Source organism: Thrips palmi, unplaced genomic scaffold (assembly GCF_012932325.1).
Source record: "Thrips palmi isolate BJ-2018 unplaced genomic scaffold, TpBJ-2018v1 HiC_scaffold_4, whole genome shotgun sequence".
In the NCBI taxonomy this organism is placed as follows: Eukaryota; Metazoa; Arthropoda; class Insecta; order Thysanoptera; family Thripidae; genus Thrips; species Thrips palmi.
Window position 1 is genome coordinate 10,249,564 of NW_023144631.1, and position 20,805 is coordinate 10,270,368.

Here is a 20,805-nt window from a genome sequence, read left to right on the forward strand (position 1 = left end):
GGCCTCGCCGCTCGCCTCTCGCGGGGCCACGCCGCGGTGGCGGGGCGGCGGGGCCAGACACCGCGCGGCGTGGGACCGGCACGCCACTGCACGCCACAGCGATGCGGCGCGGGGCGCGGCGTCTCCCTCTTCGTCTCCGTGTGATACGCCGGTCTGGTCTTATCAAGGCTCAATTCAGCCGGCCGGCCGGCCGCGCCGCACCGTCCCACGATGGGGTGCTTGTCCTTGCGGCGGACCGATTCCGAGGGCCGTTTTCTTCGCTCTGTCTCTCTCGCACCCATACGGGAGGCCCAAAGAGCGTGAGAGAGACAGAGCGACGAAAACGACCCTCGGAATCGGTCTGCGGCAGGGCGGCGCGGTCGTTTCCACAACTCACCCCCGCCCCTGCAGGCCGTGTCGCAGCCACCCTCGGTCCAGCCGCCTCATTCCGAAGACCGCCTCGTCGCGCTGTCTCTCTCGCACCCCTCCGGGACGCCGCCAGGGTGCGACAGAGACAGAGCGATCCTTCGGAGTGACCCGGCTGCCGACCTTCTCCATGCGAATCACGGCCGTCAAATAAAGAACAAGCCGCCTCGTCTAGGCCCCTCGGCCGCTCGGCCCTCCACTTGAAGCTGCTGCCCCGCACAAATTTTTATTCCCCTGACCAGTCCCGGCACTGCACCGCAATGCCCTTGTCTTTATGGGCGAGTCGGCCCTGTGACTCATTTCGGTTCAAAGGGACCCCGCCCCCCGCCCCGCCCCGCCCCGCCGGCGTCCCGTCCCGGCGGCTCGCTTTTGGGGGTCACCGACGCCTTGCGACGCGAAGGCACGCCGTCGGCCCTGCCCCTTCCCCTCCCCTGGACTACAGCATCCTGCGCGTCGCGACGCTCGTCTCGGTCCTCTAGGGTCGAGTCTGGTGACGTCACAAAGCACACCCGAAGGAGTGACGTCACTTGGCGTTCCAGCAGCCAATGGTAGTGTTCCCCGATAATGAGTGTTCTGTCCATGGTGAAATCCCTGCGGATCTTTGACTCCGCGAAAGGCACTGCCTTCGGTTGCTTTCAGGATAAGGGTGGAAGTCGAAATTCAAAAACGTTTTTAAGGTTCACAGACAATGGTTTTTTATTGGAAGAAAAGAACAATTCATAATAGTATTCACAATATTTTCATTTATATACATCATCACTTTATAAATACATTATCTTACAAAAAGCTTTTCAGGGGGAGAGGGGCACATTTCTTAATATATTAACCATTTACATGTGTTTGGAAGCATAAACCTATTTATCTATCTATATATATATGTACATATAAGTATCTATACGCACATATATATAAGTATATACACATACATGAATGCTACCTTTCGTACAATTTGCTCAATTTGCATTAAGTACAAGGGCACAATTTTAGTGATGTGGGTGGAGCTATTATGCCTATCTCAAATCTCATCTATCACCAGACCTAAATACTAGTACAGTCAACTTATGGCAGTCAATGCAAGGAATCAAGTTTCTCAACATGTGAAAATTTAAAATACAAGTGTCAACAATAAGAACACCACCCTATCACAAGGGCGCCGGCCATCGCCGTTCCAGTGAAGGCGAATATGCAGTCCACTGCAACTGAGATGGGGACGCCATACATAAATTAAGGAGAGATCACAGTTGACTGTCGGCTTGTCAAAATTAAAATTCAACAATTTGAGCGTCAATGATCTATCGCAACCAAACACTGTAAACAAGGGGTTTGCCGCCATAATAGGAAATTACAATATTAAGTAAATGGGATATGAATTAACAACAGCGGGAGACAGTTCAGAAAAAGTGAAGTGTCTACTGCCATGGCAAAGGTAGGTCAAGTTGATGCCAAGAGACTCAAGTGGTAAACTGCGAGTTTCTCGATGTCAACTTTGACCATGTCAAAAAACAAATTGTAAGCAACAAGGAAACTGGTAAAAGATGCATTGAGGCAAAGCTAACAAGAAATATGGCAACATTCATGTTGCCCACCTACACCCCTTCCCCCCTGCCATATCACAACACTACAATGTTCGCAACCACCCACAAAATGACTTAGCTTCTCAATAAATAACAGGAACATGATATTTTGTTCAATCCCACATAATTTTCATTTCACATTGGTAGGCATTTAAGATAAATCTTAACATCTTTGTTTGTGTCTAAAATCCCCAAAATTTCATACCACTATCATATGACAGAATTACAAATTTTAACTGGCACAATTTGTCAAGCAAGTCACCAAAAATACATTATCAAAATGGCCATTTGTCAAACATTTTTCGTCAGTCATCAATGATTCAAAAATGAGACATTATTGTCAAAAAAAAAAAAAACAGAAAATGAAAACAAAAAAAATCTTAACAAAGTTCTCCCCTATAGACACGCACATATAATAATAATATATATGTATATATATAAATGTGTTATGTAAATATATATACATATATACCTGACTTAGTCTTGTTTCGAATTGATCACAATACACATGTATGCATGTACTCCACATACACTGTAGTTATTACTAAAATAGGGTGAACGGTCGGGGCGCGGGGCTGTGGTGGCCGTGAGGGCGGCCCTCGCCTCCCACCGCACCCCCACCCCCCTGTTCAGTCTCAACAATCTAAACCGGGGTGGAAAATGTCCCCACCCCGCCACGGCGGCGCCACCTTCATGTCCACCGCATGTACAAACAGTCACTCGCTGTAGACTGGACTAGCTTCAGCGGAGACCACGGCGACACCATAAGCGATAATAAATAACTGTACAGGTGCTCTTGGTTTGGTCAGCTGTCTCACACACACACACGCGCGCATCGCACACTCACTCACACATTCACGCATTCACAGTCCTAGGGGCTAGTGGGCTAGTGGCTACACTTGCGTGGCCAGCAGGCCGTCCGGGTGGTGCCTGTTTATCACGAACACGGACGACGCGCCGGACTTGGGGGGCGTCCCCGGCGTCGACGGCGTGCACGACGATGAGTAGCACGAGTCCTCCTTCTCCAGCGGTCGTTTCGACGGCGAGGTTTCACTGCAAACAAGCAAAGGGCGGACGTCAGTCTCGGGGCTCAAGGCGCGTCGGGGCGGGGCCAAACGGAACGGCCGAGAGGACAAGACACTCACCTCGCACTACATAGCGATGACCACTCGGAGGGCACCGCCGATATCCTCTTTGGTAGCTGCGGCGGCGTTACTTGGCACAGCGCGCTGCGCGGCCGGCCCTGCGGCGTCGACGACGGGTCCAGCTCCTTGTCCAGCTTGGCGATGGACGCGGAGAGCAGGGACGCCCTGGCCGTGTTGAGCTGCTTGTGCTGGAGCGTGTACACGGGCACCGCCACGGGCCCGCCCAGGTCCATCTGCTTGCTGCCGTAGCACAGGTCCACGGGGCTGGGGCTGTGCGCGTCCACCACGTCGGGGATGTCCCCGAGCACGTTGTTGACGCACTTGCTGCCCCACGAGTTCTTGATCATGTGCGCGTCGCCGTTGCCGCCGGGCCGCTGGTGCTTGATGCCCGTCTGGCAGGCGTTCACCTCGTTCTGCATGCGCGCCTCCTCGTCGGCGAGCTGCTGCTCCCGCTTGCGCCGCTGCTTGAGGCAGAACACCACGATGACGGCCACCACCACGAGGACGGGCACGGCCACGGAGAGCGTCACGATCATCACGACGTACTCCTCGCTCAGGCCGGCGGGCTGCTCCAGCGAGGCCACGTGGCGCGACACGTTGCCGCCGATGTTGACGGAGCCTCCCTCCTCGGAACAGGTGCGGCCGCCGAACCCGGGCGGGCAGCGGCAGTGGTAGTTGTTGATGCGGTTCTCGCAGGTGCCGCCGTTCTGGCACGGCGTCGACGCGCACTCGTCCACCTCCACGGAGCAGTCCTTGCCCGTGAAGCCGGGCCGGCAGTTGCAGCGGTAGTCGTTGATGAGGACGACGCACGAGCCGCCGTTGGAGCAGGGCTTGGCCAGGCAGTAGTCCACCTTGCTCTGGCAGAGCGACCCCACGTAGCCGGGCACGCACTGGCAGCGGAAGCGGTTCACCAGGTCCACGCAGGTGCCGCCGTTGAGGCAGGGGTCGTTGACGCAGTCGTCCACGTTCGTCTCGCACCGCTCACCGGAGAACCCCGGCGGGCAGTTGCACTCGAAGCCGTTGACGCGGTCCACGCAAGAGCCCCCGTTCTGGCAGGGGTTGGGCGCGCAGTCGTCCACTTGATGCTCGCAGTCCACGCCGCTGAAGCCGGGAGGGCAGCGGCAGGTGTAGCCGCCGGCGACGTCCTGGCAGGTGCCGCCGTGGCGGCAGGGATGGTCCTCGCAGGTCTGCGCCGACGTCTCGCAGTGGCGGCCGTGCCAGCCCTTGGGGCACTCGCAGCGAAAGCCCGCGCTCGCGCCCGCGTCCACGCACGACCCGCCGTTGCGGCACGGCGTGTGCGTGCAGTCGTCCAGCTCGCGCTCGCAGTCCGTGCCCGTGAAGCCGGGCGGGCACGAGCACGTGTACGAGCCCTGGCCGGTGTTGAAGCAGGTGCCGTTGTTGCGGCACGGCCGGTGGTTGGTGCAGTAGTTGAGGTCCTGGTTGCAGAACAGGCCGCCCCAGCCCTCGTCGCACAGGCAGTCCCAGGGCTTCTGGCACGTCCCGTGCAGGCAGCCGGGGTAGCGCTCGCACTCGTCGCACAGCGCGCCCTTCCATCCGGGGTGGCACCTACAAGCAAGCAAGCAAAAACACAACGCGTTAGTCACCCAATTCGCACATTGTCCTCGTGAGAACGGCGCGGGCGTGGCGGGCGTCGCGACGCCACAGTTCGCGGAACAAACGCCGGCAGACGCCACCCACGAGCCGAGACGCCGAGACCCAAGGGCCATGCAGCAGAGCGAGCGGGCAGAGCGCCGCGCGGCAGCCAACCAGCAGCCCCACTCCCATCCACTCCCGTCCCCCGGGGCCGGGCGGCCAGGCCGCAGGCCGGACGGGACGCTGCCCCGCGATATCTTGGCCCCCGGTCGCGAACAAGACCGGGAGGAGGGGGAGGGGGAAATCTGCTTCATCCCGTCGCGTCCCACGCCGCGCTGCTCATACACCTGCAGCGGCAGGGAGGGGCCTAAGCACCAGTGCAGTGCCGTGCAGAGTGAGAGAGAAAGAGAGAGGGTCCCCCTGGTGGGGGCCTCAGGCCGGCGGGGCGGGGGCCGCTGCGGCCGGGGAGGGAGAGAGAGGGGGGCGGCCCGTCCCGCAGCCACGTTCCCACGGCTCGGGCGGGCGCTGCGCTGCGCCGGGCTGCGCCGGGCAGGGCAGGGGCGTAGCGTGGCCAGGCGCAGCGGCGGCAGCAGCGCCTTGGAGGAATGCGCACACCGGGTCAACTGGCACGCCAGTCAGCTGTGACTGAGCTCCCTGTGTCTGCCCGCGGAGTCCGTCGGCGCCGGGGACAAAACCACGCGGCCGCGGCGGGGAGTCGAACCTAGTCTATCCGCACGTCCAAAAGGCCTCGCCGGTTTCCGGCCGGGCTCCACCGTCCGCCGGCTGGCTGGAGGGGGAAGCCGTGCGCAGAATCAGCGATCAGCGTCCGCCCCCTCCCACAAGCGTGTCACGCTCGCGACGACGGCGTGGCGGCGTGGCGCCCCCTGGCCGGCCTGACCCCCGCACCGCGCCGTCCTCGCCACCAGCTCACCGCGAGCCTCGCGCCCGCCAGGCCCGCCACCCCCCCGCGTCACCGTGTGGCCCGTGTGGTCGACACGCTGACCCGGCGCGCGGCGCGCCCGAAGGGCCCGGCGCCGCGACCACAGCGCCGCACTACAAACACGCCAGCACCTTCCCTTCGACATCCGAACCGGATACTTACTTGCACTCGAAGGGCGAGCTGCAGTAGCCGTGGGTCTCGTCACAGCCGGGAGCGCACACCGCTGCAACAAACGAGAAGGCACAAAGTCAGTCGAGAAACAGGAGTGAAAACATTTTCCTCGCGGTAATACAGTAATGACACGTTCTCGGAATCACGAGGGGAAAGGGAGGGGGGGGGGGAAGCGTGCGGCGGAGAGGGGACGGGCGGGACGGACGGCAGCGGACGGCGGCAAGACGAAGACAGGCGGCGCTTCAAATTGAATGAGAACATTAGGCCGCGCCGAGTCGTCGAGTCGTCCAGCCAGTCGCCCGGGGCTAGACAGGGCCACTTCGGTACCGAGCGCGGCCCGAGCGGGGCCCGAGCGCGGCGGCAGCAAATTAGTTCATTTTGTAGCGCTGCAGCGCTGCCCTGCCCGCCTCGCACCGAGGTGACAATCAATTCGGCCCCCGGGGAAAAGAAAGGGGGGGGGGGGGAAGCAAGATGCACCGTGTGCCAGCGAGCGGCCGACCGACCGGGAATCGCAACGAGGAAAAAGTTGCTGCAGACTTGAGAGTCGTTCTCGTCACTCTGTCTCTCTCGCACCTGAACGGAACGCTCCAAGAGTCCCATGCGTGCGAGAGAGACAGAGCGACGCCGGAGAGGGGTGGCACGGTGGCACATGCCGCGCGGCGCAGGCAAGACGCAGGCAAGGCGCAAGCCAGGCCCCTCACACACACACACGCCGGAAGTAGCGCCGTCCGCCGTAAGCACCCACTTCCGATGCGACACACCGCCAAACAAAAATGTCGAAAAAACACAAAAATCGACATCCTCTCGGCTTGCCGAAAGGGTAAGCCGTCCCTGGCAGAGAGCAGCGGCAGCATCGGCGAGTGCACTCGCAGTGCTTGCACGGCGCGCCGCCGCGCCGGGTAGCTTTGGGTCGGGTCGAGTCCAGAGAGAGGAGGATCCTCACATTCCACAGTATGCACTGCCACGGCGCGGCGCGGTACGGCGCATTGCAAGCGGTCGACACACACACACACACACTCACACTCGCGCACGCCGAGTTGCAGTGGCGGCGGTCAAGCCCATCGAGTCCGTCGGCATGCACCGGCCGCGCCGCCACCGCCCCACTTCCCGAAACGCGTCCAAAGTTCATTTCCCCATCCTGGATCCAGGGGGCAGTGCGGCCGGTAAGCCAAGCGAGCGCGGCGAGCGCGGCCAAGCGGTGCGGCCGGCAATCGCACTGGGGCTCTACTCTAATGGTTTTACGAATGGCATGGCGTCGGTGCGTCGCGCCGCGTCGCGCCTCCCCGCTCGGCTCGGCTCCCGGCCGGCCCACCCCAGCACGGCCCGGCCCGGCCGCTCCGCTCGGCTCGCCGCTTCCTTCAATAGTAATTATCGCGCGCGCGGCTGCGCGGCTAGCCAGTCCGCTAGCACCACCTTTTGCCCGGCTTGCAACCAAAAATTAATAACCATGATTATTCTGTCTCCCTTCCTCCCTCGCCTTCCGTCGCTCTCGCGGCGCGGCGCGGGCCATTGTTCGCGCCGGCGGGGACCGCGCACCGCGCCGCGGTTCCGAGAGTCGTCTCTCTCTCGCACTCGCGGGGCGTCCCATGTGGGTGCGAGAGAGACAGAGCGACGAAAACGACTCTCGGAATCAGCCTGCAGGTCCAGGTCCAGGGCGTCCGCTGCCCCCGCCGCGCCGCCCGGCCGACGAGCGTCGCCAAACCCTTGGGTCCCTCGGCCGTCAATGAAAAACGAAAAGGCATCGCGATCCGGGAATTCTAACCTAATGACAAGCACGGACCATTTGTCCGTCAGCGCGACCAGAGGCCCCACGGCCCCCTCGAAAAGAAGCCAAAAAAGGCCGCCCTCCGCCTGTGCGGCCGCAAAATTTCACACAAAAAGACATAAAATAAACAAAACGCGCGAATGTGCGTGTGTCCCGGCCGGCCGGCCCAGCGCGCTCAATGCATTTTCAAAATGCCGCGCCCGATGCCCAGACGCTTTTTTGATTGCCAAAATGAAGAAAAACGAGGACGGGCCGCCGCGACGTCGCGATACAGTGGCGGGGGCAGAAATGAGCCAACGCGTGCGACGCGGTGCGAGACGGAAAGAGACAAAAGTCGGAATGGCAAACGGCCCGATCGCACATCGCGCCCGTCCATGCGGAAAAAAAGGAAAAAACGGCAAGGTCCAAAGACGCGAGCATTATAATTTATACCAGCTTCTGCCCCCAAACGCGTGTCGTTCATCGGTATGCGCGTGTGTGAGTGCGTGCGTGTGCGAGTGTGTGTGTGCGAGGTAGCAGTGTGAGTGGAAGCGTTCCGTGATCAAGCCAAGGCAAGCGTGGGAAGCCAGACTAGCCTGGGAAACGGCGTCTCGTCCAGACGGGACGAAGTGGGGGGAGGCGGAGGGGCCGACGAACAGGGAGAGGGGGGAGGCGCAGAGAGAGACAACTTCACCTGCCTCTCCTCCCTACCTTGGCCTCCACACGTTACTGCCCGGACTCACGGCAGCCGCCGCGGCAGCACCGCCAGCACGGCCAGCGCGCAGCGCGGACGAGGAGGAGAAAGGCAACAAAGAAGAAGCTAAACGGGAGGGCGGGGCGGGGCGGGGCGGGCGGGCCCACAGGGAGCTAAACGCCTTATTTTAAGGCAGGCACACATACCCATCACGGTATTTAATGCCGTGCCACGCCGAGCAGCGCGGGGCCCATGCAGGCCCTGGCCCTCGCCCTGGCCGAGGCCGTGCAGGGCCACGCGGCGCCCCACCGCCCGGCGATTGCACCTCCACGACGACGAGACGACAAGCAAAGCTCGTCGAAATTGCCGCCACTCGGAAGCGCCGACTGCCTGCCCAGCCCGGCCGGCCGGCCTGCCTCCCCGAAATTGACCAATTACGCACACTGCAGCTGCAGCACTGTGGCCACCTCGGGCACCTCGGGCACCTTAGGTCCACGCCGCCGCGGCCGTCGCGTCGCGAGAAGGTGAAGGAGGTCCTGTATGGTACTCACGTTTGGTGCAGTAGTCGCCCTGCCAGCCCTCGTTGCAGACGGGCTTGCCGGCGGCCGAGCAGGTGTAGTGGCCGAAGGCGTCGTCCCGCGACCGGCAGAAGTTGGCGCAGCCCGCGCCGAAGTAGTGCGCGTCGCAGGTGACGCGGAACTCGTACAGCAGCGCCGCGTTGGGCGTCAGGTGCTCGGCGGGCGTCCAGCCGGCGCCCACGTCCAGCCAGCGCTGCGTCGTCACCCGCACGATGAGCGTCTTGGAGTTGCCTGCGAACCAAAAGCGCCCCGACGATATAGCATTTCATTGCCGGCATTGCCCACAGCACAGTGCACGGCGCATTCCCACAATCTCAAATCAATTCCCTTTCCGCCCGCCCCGCCCCGCCCCGCCCCCCTCGCCGAGGCCAAGGGCCTGCTGCTCTTCCTCTCCTCCCCTTCTCTCTCGCGCGCTGCCGCGGCCCAGCGTTGCCAACCTGCTCGGCTAAATACCGACGCGGCCAGAGCACGGCCTGACCATGCACGCCCGCCGCGCCGCCGCCATGACCCCCAGCCCCGCGGACGCCGCGACGCCACCCCGGCCGAACACGCTGCCCAGTGGGCCCGCGCGGCACGCGTACACTGTAAGGCCCAGCGCCCCGCGCACGCACGCCGCACAGGGCTCTGCAGGGACGGCGGCCTAATTACCAGCGGGAACAAAACGTAACGGCGCTGGGAACAAGACGGATGGACGGCCGGCAGGGCGCGCACAGCGCTCGCAGACGGCCCCGACGGCCCCGACGGACCCCCGGACAGACAAAAGCCTTCAGTTCCGCACACACGCTGCAGTCGCTGCTGCACTGCCGTGTATAATACCTTCAATATGTTGACCGAGGCCCCCCGCCCCCCTCCACCTGCTCCCTCCAAAGTGCAGCACTGACCACAGCGATGGCTCGCGCTTGGCTTGGGTCGTTGGGTCACTCACCTGCCGATCTCGAGGTCGAGTTGGTGTCATGCCAGGCTTCCACAACCAGGGAGAAGGTACCCTGCAAACAGAAAGACAGACAAAACGGTCAGTCATGTGAGGCGCAAAAGCAGAAAACAGTCCGTCGAGCGATGGTCATGCACGGCGCGAAAATGGGGCGGCAAAAGCACCGAGAGTGCAGTGCAGCGCCTCGTCGTACCGCAAAGCCTTTAATTGAAACCGCGATGTAAAGACAAAAGCACTGCGACGCCCATATGAATAACGGCCAAAAACAACAACAAAAACAACAGCAACAAAACAGCCGCTACCCTTCTTCACACTTTCTTACTGCCCTCCCCCTCCCTCTCCTGCCATTCTAATCTCCCCCCCCCTTCCCCCATTGCAATTTCCAGCCCCCCCCCGCCGATCTACCTCCACCGCACTTAAAAAAACGGCCAAGTCGGCGGCCCGTAAAAGTCGGGGAGACTGACTGACAGTCACTGCGAGGCGGCATCGCGCATCGCGCTGCTGCACCAGTGCTGCACCGCGGCGGCGGCGGTTCGAACAATGTGCCACAAAGAGAGAGACGGCAACACACTGGCCTACCTCCTCGCCACTCCCTCCCTCCGTCCCAAACGCCGCCTCTCACTCACTCACACACACACTCGCAGGCCGACAGATCGGCCCCGCCAGGACCAAAACGCCGCGCCGACCGGAAGCTCCTGCTGCTGCTGCACTGTTACAGTGCCGCAGGGAAGTCAAGTGCACGCGGCCCAGGCGCATGGCGCGACGTTCAAAAGAGGGGCTAAAATGTGGGCGCTCGAGTGGGCGTGTGTGGTCTGGCCAGCCTCAGCAGTGGCGTGGCGAGGCACCCAGATTGTAAAGCCCCCCAATATATTGATGATGAGCCCTATTGCCGGCCTGCCAGTGGCCTGGCAGTGGCCTGCCCGTCCGCCTGCCCCGAGGTGCTGCCACCACCGCGCCGTGCCGTGCCGCGCCGCCTCCCAATTCACTCCTCTCACGGTCTGGAGCCCGGCAATAAAAAAGGAAAGGCACAAACAACGAGGAGAAAGAGAAGTAAAAGGGAAGGAAGGGGATAACAACAAAATCGAGACGCGCGGCCGGCGGCAGTGCCGCGCACCTATTACTCAATGGAAGAAAGCGTCACCATGGCAACCCCACAGACACACACGCTCACCGCCCCCTCTAATCGCCGTGATATACTCGGCCGCCACCGCCGCCCAAATATTTCGGCTCCTAATGAGCCGCTCACGGGGCGCGGTGCCAAAAACCACACACACACGAACACACACACACACAGATCAACGCGCGCGCCCCCCGCAAAGTCGGCGACCGCCGCCGCAGGCCACGGGCAAGCCACGGGCAAGCCGGGGGCGACCGCGGCGCACAGTGGGCCAGAAGACTGGTGGAAGTGGCCAAAACTCAAGACGCGTTTTGAGCTCCAGAGTCGCTATATGGGCCTCGAACCTCGCGTGTGACCCCACCCACCAATGGATTGCTCTCCAAACGAGGAATCCATTGGTGGGGTCACACGTTTGGTTCGAGTCCCATTTGGCGACTCTAAAGCTCAAAACACGTCTAAAATTTTGGCCACCTCCACCGGTCTTCTGGCCCACTGTGCGGCGTCGACGTCGTGAAGGCGCGCGGCGTGGGGACGGCCGGCCGGCGCGGGACGCGGGCCCTGCAGCGGGCGGGCCTAAGTAAGAGACGTAAGACACAAAGAAGATAATCATCGTCCGGGCATACGGCACGCCGCAGCGCGCCGCAGTCCCAGTCCCCGAGGCCGGTCGGCCCGGCGCGGCGCAGCCCGGCCGGCCTCCCACACTACCGCTTCCTTGGCGGGGAGGGGGGCAGGCGGGGCGGGGGTCAAGGGTTGTGGAGAGTGAATCATCATCATGGGGACCCACACACTCTGCTTGCACACCGCGTACATACTAACCCAGGAGGACACCAAAGATGGCCGAAAAAAAATAAAGACACGACAAAAATAATGCCCCCCCTCCTCCTCGCCCCGGCCCCGTCGCGACAAACTGGAACTGTACTCCTGCGCGGCGTACATACTTGGAATAAAACGACTTTGAATGCGAATGCGAATATAATGCCGCCAGTGCAACTTTTCATTCATAAGGCAAGGCGCGCGCGCCGGCCGGGCCGCCGGGACGTCTGCCTCGCCGTCGTCCTCCTGCATAGGACGACGACGAAGACGACGTCTCGCGTCTGGAATAGCCAACGAGACCGACAAGAAAACTTTTTATAATTAGAAAAAAAAATCAAAAAAATGAGGGAAGAAAAGTCGCCAGCGCACGCAAGAAGACGACGGCACATCGGCTGGCTCGTAATAAAATAACAGCAGATAATTGGCGAACGGACCGCATGCCGAGTGGTTCGTCATAAAAGAGCGCGAGAGCAGCAAAGCAGTGCGTGGCGGGGGTCCCTGCGGCACGGCGCGCCACGGCTCGCCACGGCCTGGCGACAGGTACGAATCATCTCCCACCTCAAAACCGGAATTTACGACCCAGAGCCGGGGCGGGCGACGGCCACCGCCGGAGTCGGCGGGGGTCTATGATGAGCACGACGAGGAGGAGGTGGAGGAGCGCCGAGTCCTCCACGACGAGGACCCTGCGACGGGGGTGTCGTCGTCGGCGTCCTGGCCGTCCTGGCCCGGGTGGCGGTGGCGGTCAGACCCGCCAGCCGGTCCCACGCCCGCCGAGGAAAAGGGAAAGGGAGAAGGAACGGGGCGGGCGGAAGAAACAAACAAAAACAAAAATAATAAAAAGGAAGAGCAGCAACGCAGCAAGAGCAAAACCAGCGGGCGCGCGGCACGCCAAAAGGCAGGCCAAAAGGCAAGGCAGACCGTCTGATGCCGGCAATGCCGTGGCAATGCCGGCTCGCTGGCCGAGGTTCCCTCGCTGGGTCCGCAATCCGGTCGGTCCGGGACGGTCCGGGAGGAAGCGGACAAGGAGCACCGGGGCCTGCCGGCCTGCCAGGGCGACAAGGGCGGGGGTGGCGGGCCGCAGTAGAACAAGGCCACTACACCGGAAGCAGCAACCAGCCCCTCGAGCCGCACCAGCCCCACCTGCGGCCTGCAGACTCATTCCGTCTCTCTCGCACTCACAGGGCGTCTCGTAACGGGTGCGAGAGAGACAGAGCACCGCGCACAGACGACACCGCGCAGCCTAGGCCGCCGATCCGCTACGCCTGGGCCTGGGAAATCGGGCACCGGGCGCACGCACACACACGCAAATGCACACACGAGCACCCTACGCAGAAGCACACAGGTGTTCCCCCGCCCCCTCCGAATCTCCCTTTTTTCCTCGACCTGCTGGGCCTGAGAAGAAGAGGCTCCACGGCACTGCAAGGCCCCCCTCCCTTCTTGACAAAAAGGCGCAAGTGAGGGAAAGAGATAAAAGCATGCGGGTGGAGAGTGTAAGACTGAGAGGGGGAACGAGGGAGGGCGTCGACCGGTTCTCAGCAGCGCAGCACACACGGCAGTACATGAGTACACACACACTCACACACGGACGCGTATGCAACCGACAAAACCCTTTTTTCTGCCTCGGCTCCGCGACGGACGGTTACACACACACTCGCGCACGGCGGCGGTGGTCACCCGTCAAGTCAATTTCATTTCCAGGCGGCCCCAAAGTGCGCGGCGCGCGGCGAGCCTTGCCGTGCCGGACGGGCAGACTGACGGCGCAACGAAACGCAACAATGTGCAGCACTCGACGGCGAAGCGGCGAGGCAACCGAGGGACGGCACCTTGACGGCCGCCACGGCCGCCCCGCGGCCTCCCCCTCCGCCACCCCTCGCCGCGCCGTACCAAGCACCGGCGCTTCCGACCACATTTCATTTTTAGGGGACACAAAACTGCGCCGCCGCCGAGCGCGGGGCAAAGGCAAGGGGAGGGGTGGGGGGAGGGGCCCGGGGCCGACCAGAGGGGAGTGAACGACGATCACTTCCCCTGCGCGACAGGCGACGTTGACACACACACACACACACAGAACCGGATACTAGACAACAAATACGATCGACGACGAAAACGCGACTCTGCTCCAAAAACAGGTCTGCTTCGCTCCAGTTCAGTCTGTACGAACTACACAAGTTCGTTTTTCATAAACAGTGGTGCGACCGCCTCCCCCGCCGCACCTTCCCGTTATTAATCAAAAAGGGCCCCGCGGGGCGACGAGCCCCGACGCCGCGGCGGCGCGGCACCGCAAAAAAAGGGTTAAAACGGTGCCGGCGACGTAACGAGCGTGAAGTCCGAGGACTATTGAGCGGAAAATGGCCGGGCCGACGCGCCACCGTAAAAAAGAGCGGCCTGCAAGTCAAGCGAGAAGGGCCTGGAAGCCTGGAGGGACGACGACGCGGTCCTCGGACTCCAAGCACGGGGCGCCCGCTTGCAGCTCGCGCCCGATGAAGACGGCCACTGCCCACCGCGGCACGCACTCTTCTTTTTTTTCGCCGTGCCTCCACTTTTTTCCCAGTGGGGCCTGGGACTGGGCTAACTAAGGGGCTCATGATAATGGGGCACAAGCCGTCATGCGCCGCAGCTGTCATGGCACCACGGCGACGACGACGACCCCGTCCCCCCGCCGGGCCGCCGGGCAGACGGGCAGCACACACACGCGCGCGGACAACCGCGCCGGCGCGAGGTGTCACAGGTACACGCACACAGACACACACGCAGCGCGGTGGTCGGCCCAGATGACCCGCATGGCCGCGTGGCGCGAGCCAGGCAGCCATCAGCGACGCCATCGTGTGGGCCTCACAGTGCCACATGCACGTGTGCAGGCCGAGCGGGCCGGGCGGGCCGGGCAGGCCGCGCATGTGTGAGTGAGTGTCATGTGTGCAGGCCGGAGGGCCCGAGGGTTGGGCAGGTCCACTTCCGCTAGGTCGCGCCCCCCTCCACTGTAACTTCCTCTCCGCGTAACTCCGGATGCCCCCGTTTCTTTGCACAAACCCCCGACACTCCTCTCGCTTTCGCAAAGTGATGAATGAGCGACAGACTTAGACGAGTGGAAAGAAAGAGAGAGATAGAGGAAGAAAAACTCGAAATTTAGGGAGGCCTCCGATCGGCGCTCTCTCCGTACGGCGCGCGAAAGCCCATCGCATTTCCCGGATTTCGGCTTTCGGTCCAGCCGTGTTGGACCGATGCGAATGCACATTAGCAACAAGGTCGCCCATTGTGTGACCCCGGAGGCTCCAGAGCAGAAGGCGAAGAAGAAGCAGGAGGAAGAGCGGGCGAAGGACTCCTGGAGAAAGGGGGGGGGGGGGACGGGGCAGCGGGTGCATGACCTCAAGCTGCATGCCCTGCCAGGGCCCTGCCCGCCTCGCTGCCTCAATGTGTGCAAAGGTGGTTCGGCCTGCCGAGATACAACAATGGCCAAGGAGGACGCCGTCGGGGCAGACGAGGACGAGGGGGATGACTAAACATGTGTGTCCGTGCCTTCGGGCCGCACAGCCCCGCACAGCCCGGCACAGCCGTACCGTGCAAATTTTTAAAACGCCGCGCCTGCAGTCGGCAGTGATGCCGCCAGGGCCGCACCATGTCCGATGCCCAGAAAATCTCTCCGTACATAATCTCAAAAAATAAACCGTTCGCGACGCACGCCGCCGTCGGCAGCTGCACGGCGCGCAGTCAAAGGGTGACAGCCCTCCTCCCGGAGAAAATAGAAATGCATTAAAAATGCCGCCCCTCGGCAGCGCAACCGAGAGGGAGAGAGAGGGAGGAAAAAAAAGCAAGCGAAACTTACCGGCCAAGTGAAGTCGAAGGGGAATCTGATGGGGTTGTTGAAGCCGTCGACGGCCGCCGCCGCGCCCGAGTCCAGCTGCAGCGAGTTGTCGCCGAGCACGGGCGTGACCACGTCGCCGAAGGTGCAGGGGCTGGTGGTGTCGACGCGCTGCTGGTAGTGCTTGAGGCACACGCGGAAGCGTGTCCGGCACGGCGCCGTACACGTCTCCGTCGTCTCCCCGGAGCAGCAGAGCCCCACCGCATCCTTGCCGTAGTCGTTGATGAAGGACTTGAGCCGGAGCTCGAACACGCCAGACGCCGACACCTGCAGCAGCACCAAGGGCAAACACTCACACACGCGTCCTACGGCGTCCTACGCGGACAAACACACCCACCCACAACCGCGCCGTGTCCGTGCCCGCGCTGTACGCCACGCCATGCCGTGCCCCTCGCGCGTCGCGTCGCCAAGTTATTGACAGCCCCCCCCCCCCCTCCCTCCGGCCAGCGACAGCCGTCGCCGAGTGTCGTTGGAATGACGGAACCACCATAAACTGAAAATAAACGAAAGACCCTCGGAGCCGCGTAGCCGCGCGCACGGAGTGCACGGAGCCCCTGGGGACACATGTCCAGCACATGGCTTGGCTTTGACCAGCGCTCGGCTTAGCTCCGCGCGCGCGCGTGCACAGTCCCAATAAAATACCCCGGCTTCGGCTTCCCCCACCCCACCCCTCGCGCGCCGCCCACGCACGGCGAAACTGTGTCACATCTGCCGCTCTGCCGCGGGCCGGGCACCGAGTCTGTCGCCCTGTCAAACCCTTTCCCCCGAGACGGCGCCACCGAGCCTCCCTTCGCGGCACCGCGACGGCCTCGGAGACTGCCCCTGCCGCTCCGGGCCGCGGTACAGTACAGTCCGCCACAGAACCGCGCCCTCTTAGGCGGTCCACGCGTAGCAAGCTTTGCACTGCACGCCGGGCACGTACGCCTTAGCGCCGCCTAACTTCGACCCCGCTGCCACACTCGACAGCTTTTGGCCGTGCCTGTACCGGCCAGCTGCGGAAAGCACGCACGCACTGCGGACACTATTGACCAACAGCGCGCGCGGGTCGCCACCGTCGCCATGGTCACCTAGGCACACCGCTGCGTCAGCAGAGCCCTGCAGCAGACACAATACACGAGGGCTGCTGCAAGGAGACATTCTCCAAGACGCGGGGCAGCAGAGCAGCGGAGCACCAGGAGGAGGGAGGAGGAGGAGGGAGAGAAGAACTGACGGTGAGCACACACACACACACACACACTCGCGCACACAGCCCGGGGGCAGCCCCGCCTAGGTAGCCGAGGTAACCTAGGTAAGGGAAGAAGGCAGTGGCCATTCAGCCAAGCACCTATGCCTGAGATGCCTGCACCCCCTCCCTCCACGACCTCCAAACGGACAAAGACGCGACCCTGCTCCCTCCCCCCCCCGCCTCCTCCCCGCCGCTCTCTGGAGCCGGACAGGAGTCCCTGGGAATGCAACAGCTGCACACGCGAGCGGGGCGGGGCGGGGCGGGGCGGGGCGGGGCGGCCTGGACGGCAGGGCTACCGCTGGCTGCTGGCTGGCTGGCCCGAATCATCATCTGATCGCCACGGCTCCATCAGCAAAGCAGCAGCCGAGCGCGCACACTGCAGCAGCGCAGCAGCGCTCAGCCCCGAGGCCAAGCAAGGCCTGGCCGTCAACGGCTGCCCCGAGTGCCACGCGGAGCCGCGCCGCCCTTGTTTACCTGGCCGGGCTGTGCCGGGCTCGACGGCGCCGTCATCTGCCGGCCCGCGACTTATCATTAGTGCCCATCTGCGAGCATCTGCGAGCAGCGCGCCGGGACGTACGGACTGCCCCCGCCCAAGCTGAAGCCGCTAACGCTAAACGGGGTGCCGTAACCCCGCCAGCGCGCCCAGCGCGCCCTGCCCCTTTGGCCGCGCAGCCGCGCCGTCCGAGACGGTAGCGTTCCAGACAGGAAATTGCTGCCCCCCGGTCACCGTGTGTTCACGTCTAACAAGACGCCGCCGCCGTCGGCGCCCTGAGGGCCTAAAGGAAGCTCCGGCCGCCGCGGCCGGTGGCGGGGAGGGGCGGGCGGGCGGGGCGGGGCGGGGCGTCCGCGCGCCGCCCCGGGCGGAAAAAAAGTGGCGGTCGGTGCCGGTCGGCAGCGCCCTAGAAGCCGGCCAGCCAGCAGGCATGCACCAATTAGAGGCGGTAATCCCTGAGCCAGGAAGGAGGATATCGCCCTGCTGCGCGCTGCACCAGTACCGCACCGCTCTGTCTCTCTCGCACTCACAGGGCGTTCCGTAAGGCTGCGAGAGAGACAGAGCGACGAGAAGATCCTGCGGAATCGCCTGGCAGGCCAGCACAGCGCCGGTTTGGCCGACTTTGAGCATTTTTCCGCGCGGGGCGTGGCGTGGCGTGGCGTGGCGTGGCGGCTCCTTTGTGAGGCCCAGCCGTTCCCCCGGGGGCATGCATCTGCAGTCTGCACTCGGTAGCGAGGGAAAAAATTAAAAGCCAAGCAAGCCGCGAGGCCGCGAGGCAGAGGCAAAACTTTACTCAGAAGCGAGAGTGACACTGGAGGGGGAGGGGGAGCGCGAGGCAACGAGTAATGACGGAAAGGAATGGAAGCTGACCAGTCTTTACAGTGTCTACTCGGCGGGCTGCAGACCGATTCCGCGCACAGCGTTCCGCCGTCGCTCTGTCTCTCTCGCGCTTGAGCGGGACGTCCGCGGGTGCGAGAGAGACAGAGCCACGCGCTCTGCTGGCTGTCGCTGCAACGGCGCTCGTAATCAAGCACGCCGCCGCCGCCGCCGACTCGACCCCGTCGGGCCGACAGTGCTCGACCGGCAACTAAAACCACAAGACCGGCTTCAAAACCACCAGACCGCATTACCGATGCAGCGGCCAATTTGAAAAATCATTCCGATATTACCAATACGGGCTTTGCTTTGGTCAGTCTTCCTCTTTTTTTGACGGCACCGCGACCAGATCACGTACGAGCCACGCCACGGGATAGCGCTGGCGCTGCCGCCGCGCTTCGGGCGCGCTGCAACGGATCGAAAGCACATCAAGCGCCGCCACGCCAGGGCAGGGCAATCGCTCTCGGCACTGCTCGCCCATTCAGAGGCGGCAAGGGCCGTCGATTCAATAAGACAAGTGCCTCATGGAAAAACGACATGTTTTCCGTCGGGCTTTCAGGCGCGGCTCGCTTCAGCAGACTAAGTATAGACCGCTCCGCTTTCATTCAAAGTGCGTTTGCGTTTCCACAGTGCAGACGCGGTCGGTGCTCGCGGTGGAGACGGCCGCCCTTCCATTCACGACGGCCTGCCTTCCCTTTCCTGCACCGACTCCTGCCGCGCGTCCTCCGCCCTCTGAACCCGAAACGCGAAGCCGGCGGCGTCCCCTCAGCTGCGCCGCGCGGTGGCGTCCGAACCGGGGGAGGGCGGCGACGCCTGTCTCGGACGACGCCGCCGCCCTCGCGCCAGTGCAGGGCGCGCAGCGATCACAGCCCGTCCGTTTCGTCGCGTTACGACTGTCAACGCCATCCGCGCCACGCGGCAGCGCGCCAGTCGGCGCCACCATAAACAAGGCCGCCGACGAGGCGAGCACCTTCCCGTCATAACGACGACACACTTTTTACTATCCCGGCGGCCGGTGCGTTTCGGACGCGGCCAGCGGGAGAAATGCATCATGTGCGCGTGTAAGTGTGCAGTGCAGGCCGCGCAGGCAGCGCGCGGACGAGGACGCCGAGGACGAGACGGGCGAGGGGAGCAGCCAGCCAATGACGTCGCGGCGCGGTGCCGGTGGCGGCGCGGCGGCGACGGACGAGGGGGGAGATCAAGAAGCACGATGGCGTCGCGTAGCGCGTAGCACGGCGTCGCGGTGCCTGTGCCCGCCGCGGCGTGGCGGAGCGTGGCGAGCCGCTCCGGGTGCAGCAAACCGCCAAACCGAGCCGAGCGGCCTGCGGCAGGCCGGCAAGGTCCCCGTCGACGACTCGGCGACTCGCCCTCGCCGCGCACCGCCACTGACGGCCGAAAGGGCCGCCGGCCAAACGAAAACACCAGCCGGCGGGCGGCCTCCGGCATGCCTCCGGGGATGACCCATGAGTGCGACAGAGACGCACCCACGAACCGCCCAGCAGGCCGCCGAGGCGGCGAGCGTGACAGATGGACTCGGCGGATTCATTCTGCTGCCGCTACGAAAACTGAGTCCTTGGCGGCGGGGCCGGCGGCTCTCCTATCCGATACCCTGACGTCAGCGGGCGGACTGACCAACACGGCACGACGACAATGACCCCGGTGAGAACCCACGACACGACGGACACGGCGGACACGGCACGGCGTCACAGACACGGCCCGGGCCGCAGCGGCACAGCACTGACAGCACGCCGACCACGCCGGCAGTGACAGTCCGCTCACTCACCAGCTGGAGGGAGGCGAGGATGATGAGAAATCCAAAGGTAATCCACATCTTGCCGAGTGAAGGGAAGCACATTTTGGCTGATTTTGAGATTTAAACGGATTTAATTCACCGGCACATCATCACTGTATTCCACTCGGGCGGCGGGCGGTGGCGGTAGGGTATCCACTGGGCATCAACAACGATTCATGTTGCGATGTCTTTTCACTTTGCCACACCAGAGCACCAAGAAGCACAACACTGTATCACTTTAATCCAAGGCGAGGAAGGCTGATGAACGGTGCACAATTCACACAGACACACACACTTCACTGGCACACACACACACAAGCACTGATGAGGGCGTCGAAGTCGGGCGATAATCCAAATCCACGAGACCACAACAACAACACAGGGCGGGAGAAGAGAATCGACTAAAATGGCAATGGTAAATAACCTAACGTTTTATAAAACCAAAACACTGGGTTATCAAAAATAAATGACACGGTTCAACAATGTTCTCGTCCGTGTGGCTCGTCCCGCGCGGCTCGGCTCACAAGCACGCTTGTCACAGTCACGCACACACGTACATGGTTCTCCCTCCGCGCCCGCTTGCAGACTGACTGACTGAACGCGGACCGGCGCGGCGCGGCCGCCGCAGCCGCAGCCGGCAGCCGGCTCTTGGAGGAGGCGAGGGGGGCGGCGCGGGGTGGGCGGGGGGCGGCGGCGCGGCGGGGAAGCGTGCGCACCTGGCGGAGGGAGCTCAAACTACAGGCCAGGCCGCCGCGCCTCGCCGCCGACAGATGGCGCTGCGATCGCGTCGGCCCGGTTTTTCGCCCTCCGCCCCGCGTCCCGCTGAAGGGGAGGCCCAGGCCGGCAGGCCGGAGCCGAGCC

General features: G+C 63.0%; 1 protein-coding gene across 1 annotated transcript; it reads right to left on the reverse strand.

Moving 5' to 3' along the window:
• Positions 1 to 1,074: 1,074 nt before the first annotated feature.
• LOC117649414 (neurogenic locus protein delta-like) lies at positions 1,075 to 20,561 on the reverse strand. The gene is made up of 7 exons (XM_034392195.1): positions 19,936 to 20,561; positions 15,523 to 15,825; positions 9,770 to 9,830; positions 8,818 to 9,075; positions 5,820 to 5,880; positions 3,125 to 4,690; positions 1,075 to 3,032 (listed from the first exon to the last, which is right to left on the reverse strand). The coding sequence occupies exons 1-7, from the start codon at positions 20,005 to 20,007 to the stop codon at positions 2,873 to 2,875; spliced, it is 2,481 nt and encodes an 826-aa protein (XP_034248086.1). The 5' UTR covers positions 20,008 to 20,561; the 3' UTR covers positions 1,075 to 2,872.
• Positions 20,562 to 20,805: the final 244 nt, after the last annotated feature.

Excerpts from the sequence above, each read along its gene's own strand:
- LOC117649414 (XM_034392195.1), bottom strand. The coding sequence starts at position 20,007 with ATGTGCTTCCCTTCACTCGGCAAGATGTGGATTACCTTTGGATTTCTC. Across the intron at positions 9,831-15,522 it reads CCTTCGACTTCACTTGGCCG|GGTACCTTCTCCCTGGTTGT; the intron begins GTAAGTTTCGCT and ends TTCTGTTTGCAG. Across the intron at positions 5,881-8,817 it reads GGGCGACTACTGCACCAAAC|CGGTGTGCGCTCCCGGCTGT; the intron begins GTGAGTACCATA and ends CGTTTGTTGCAG.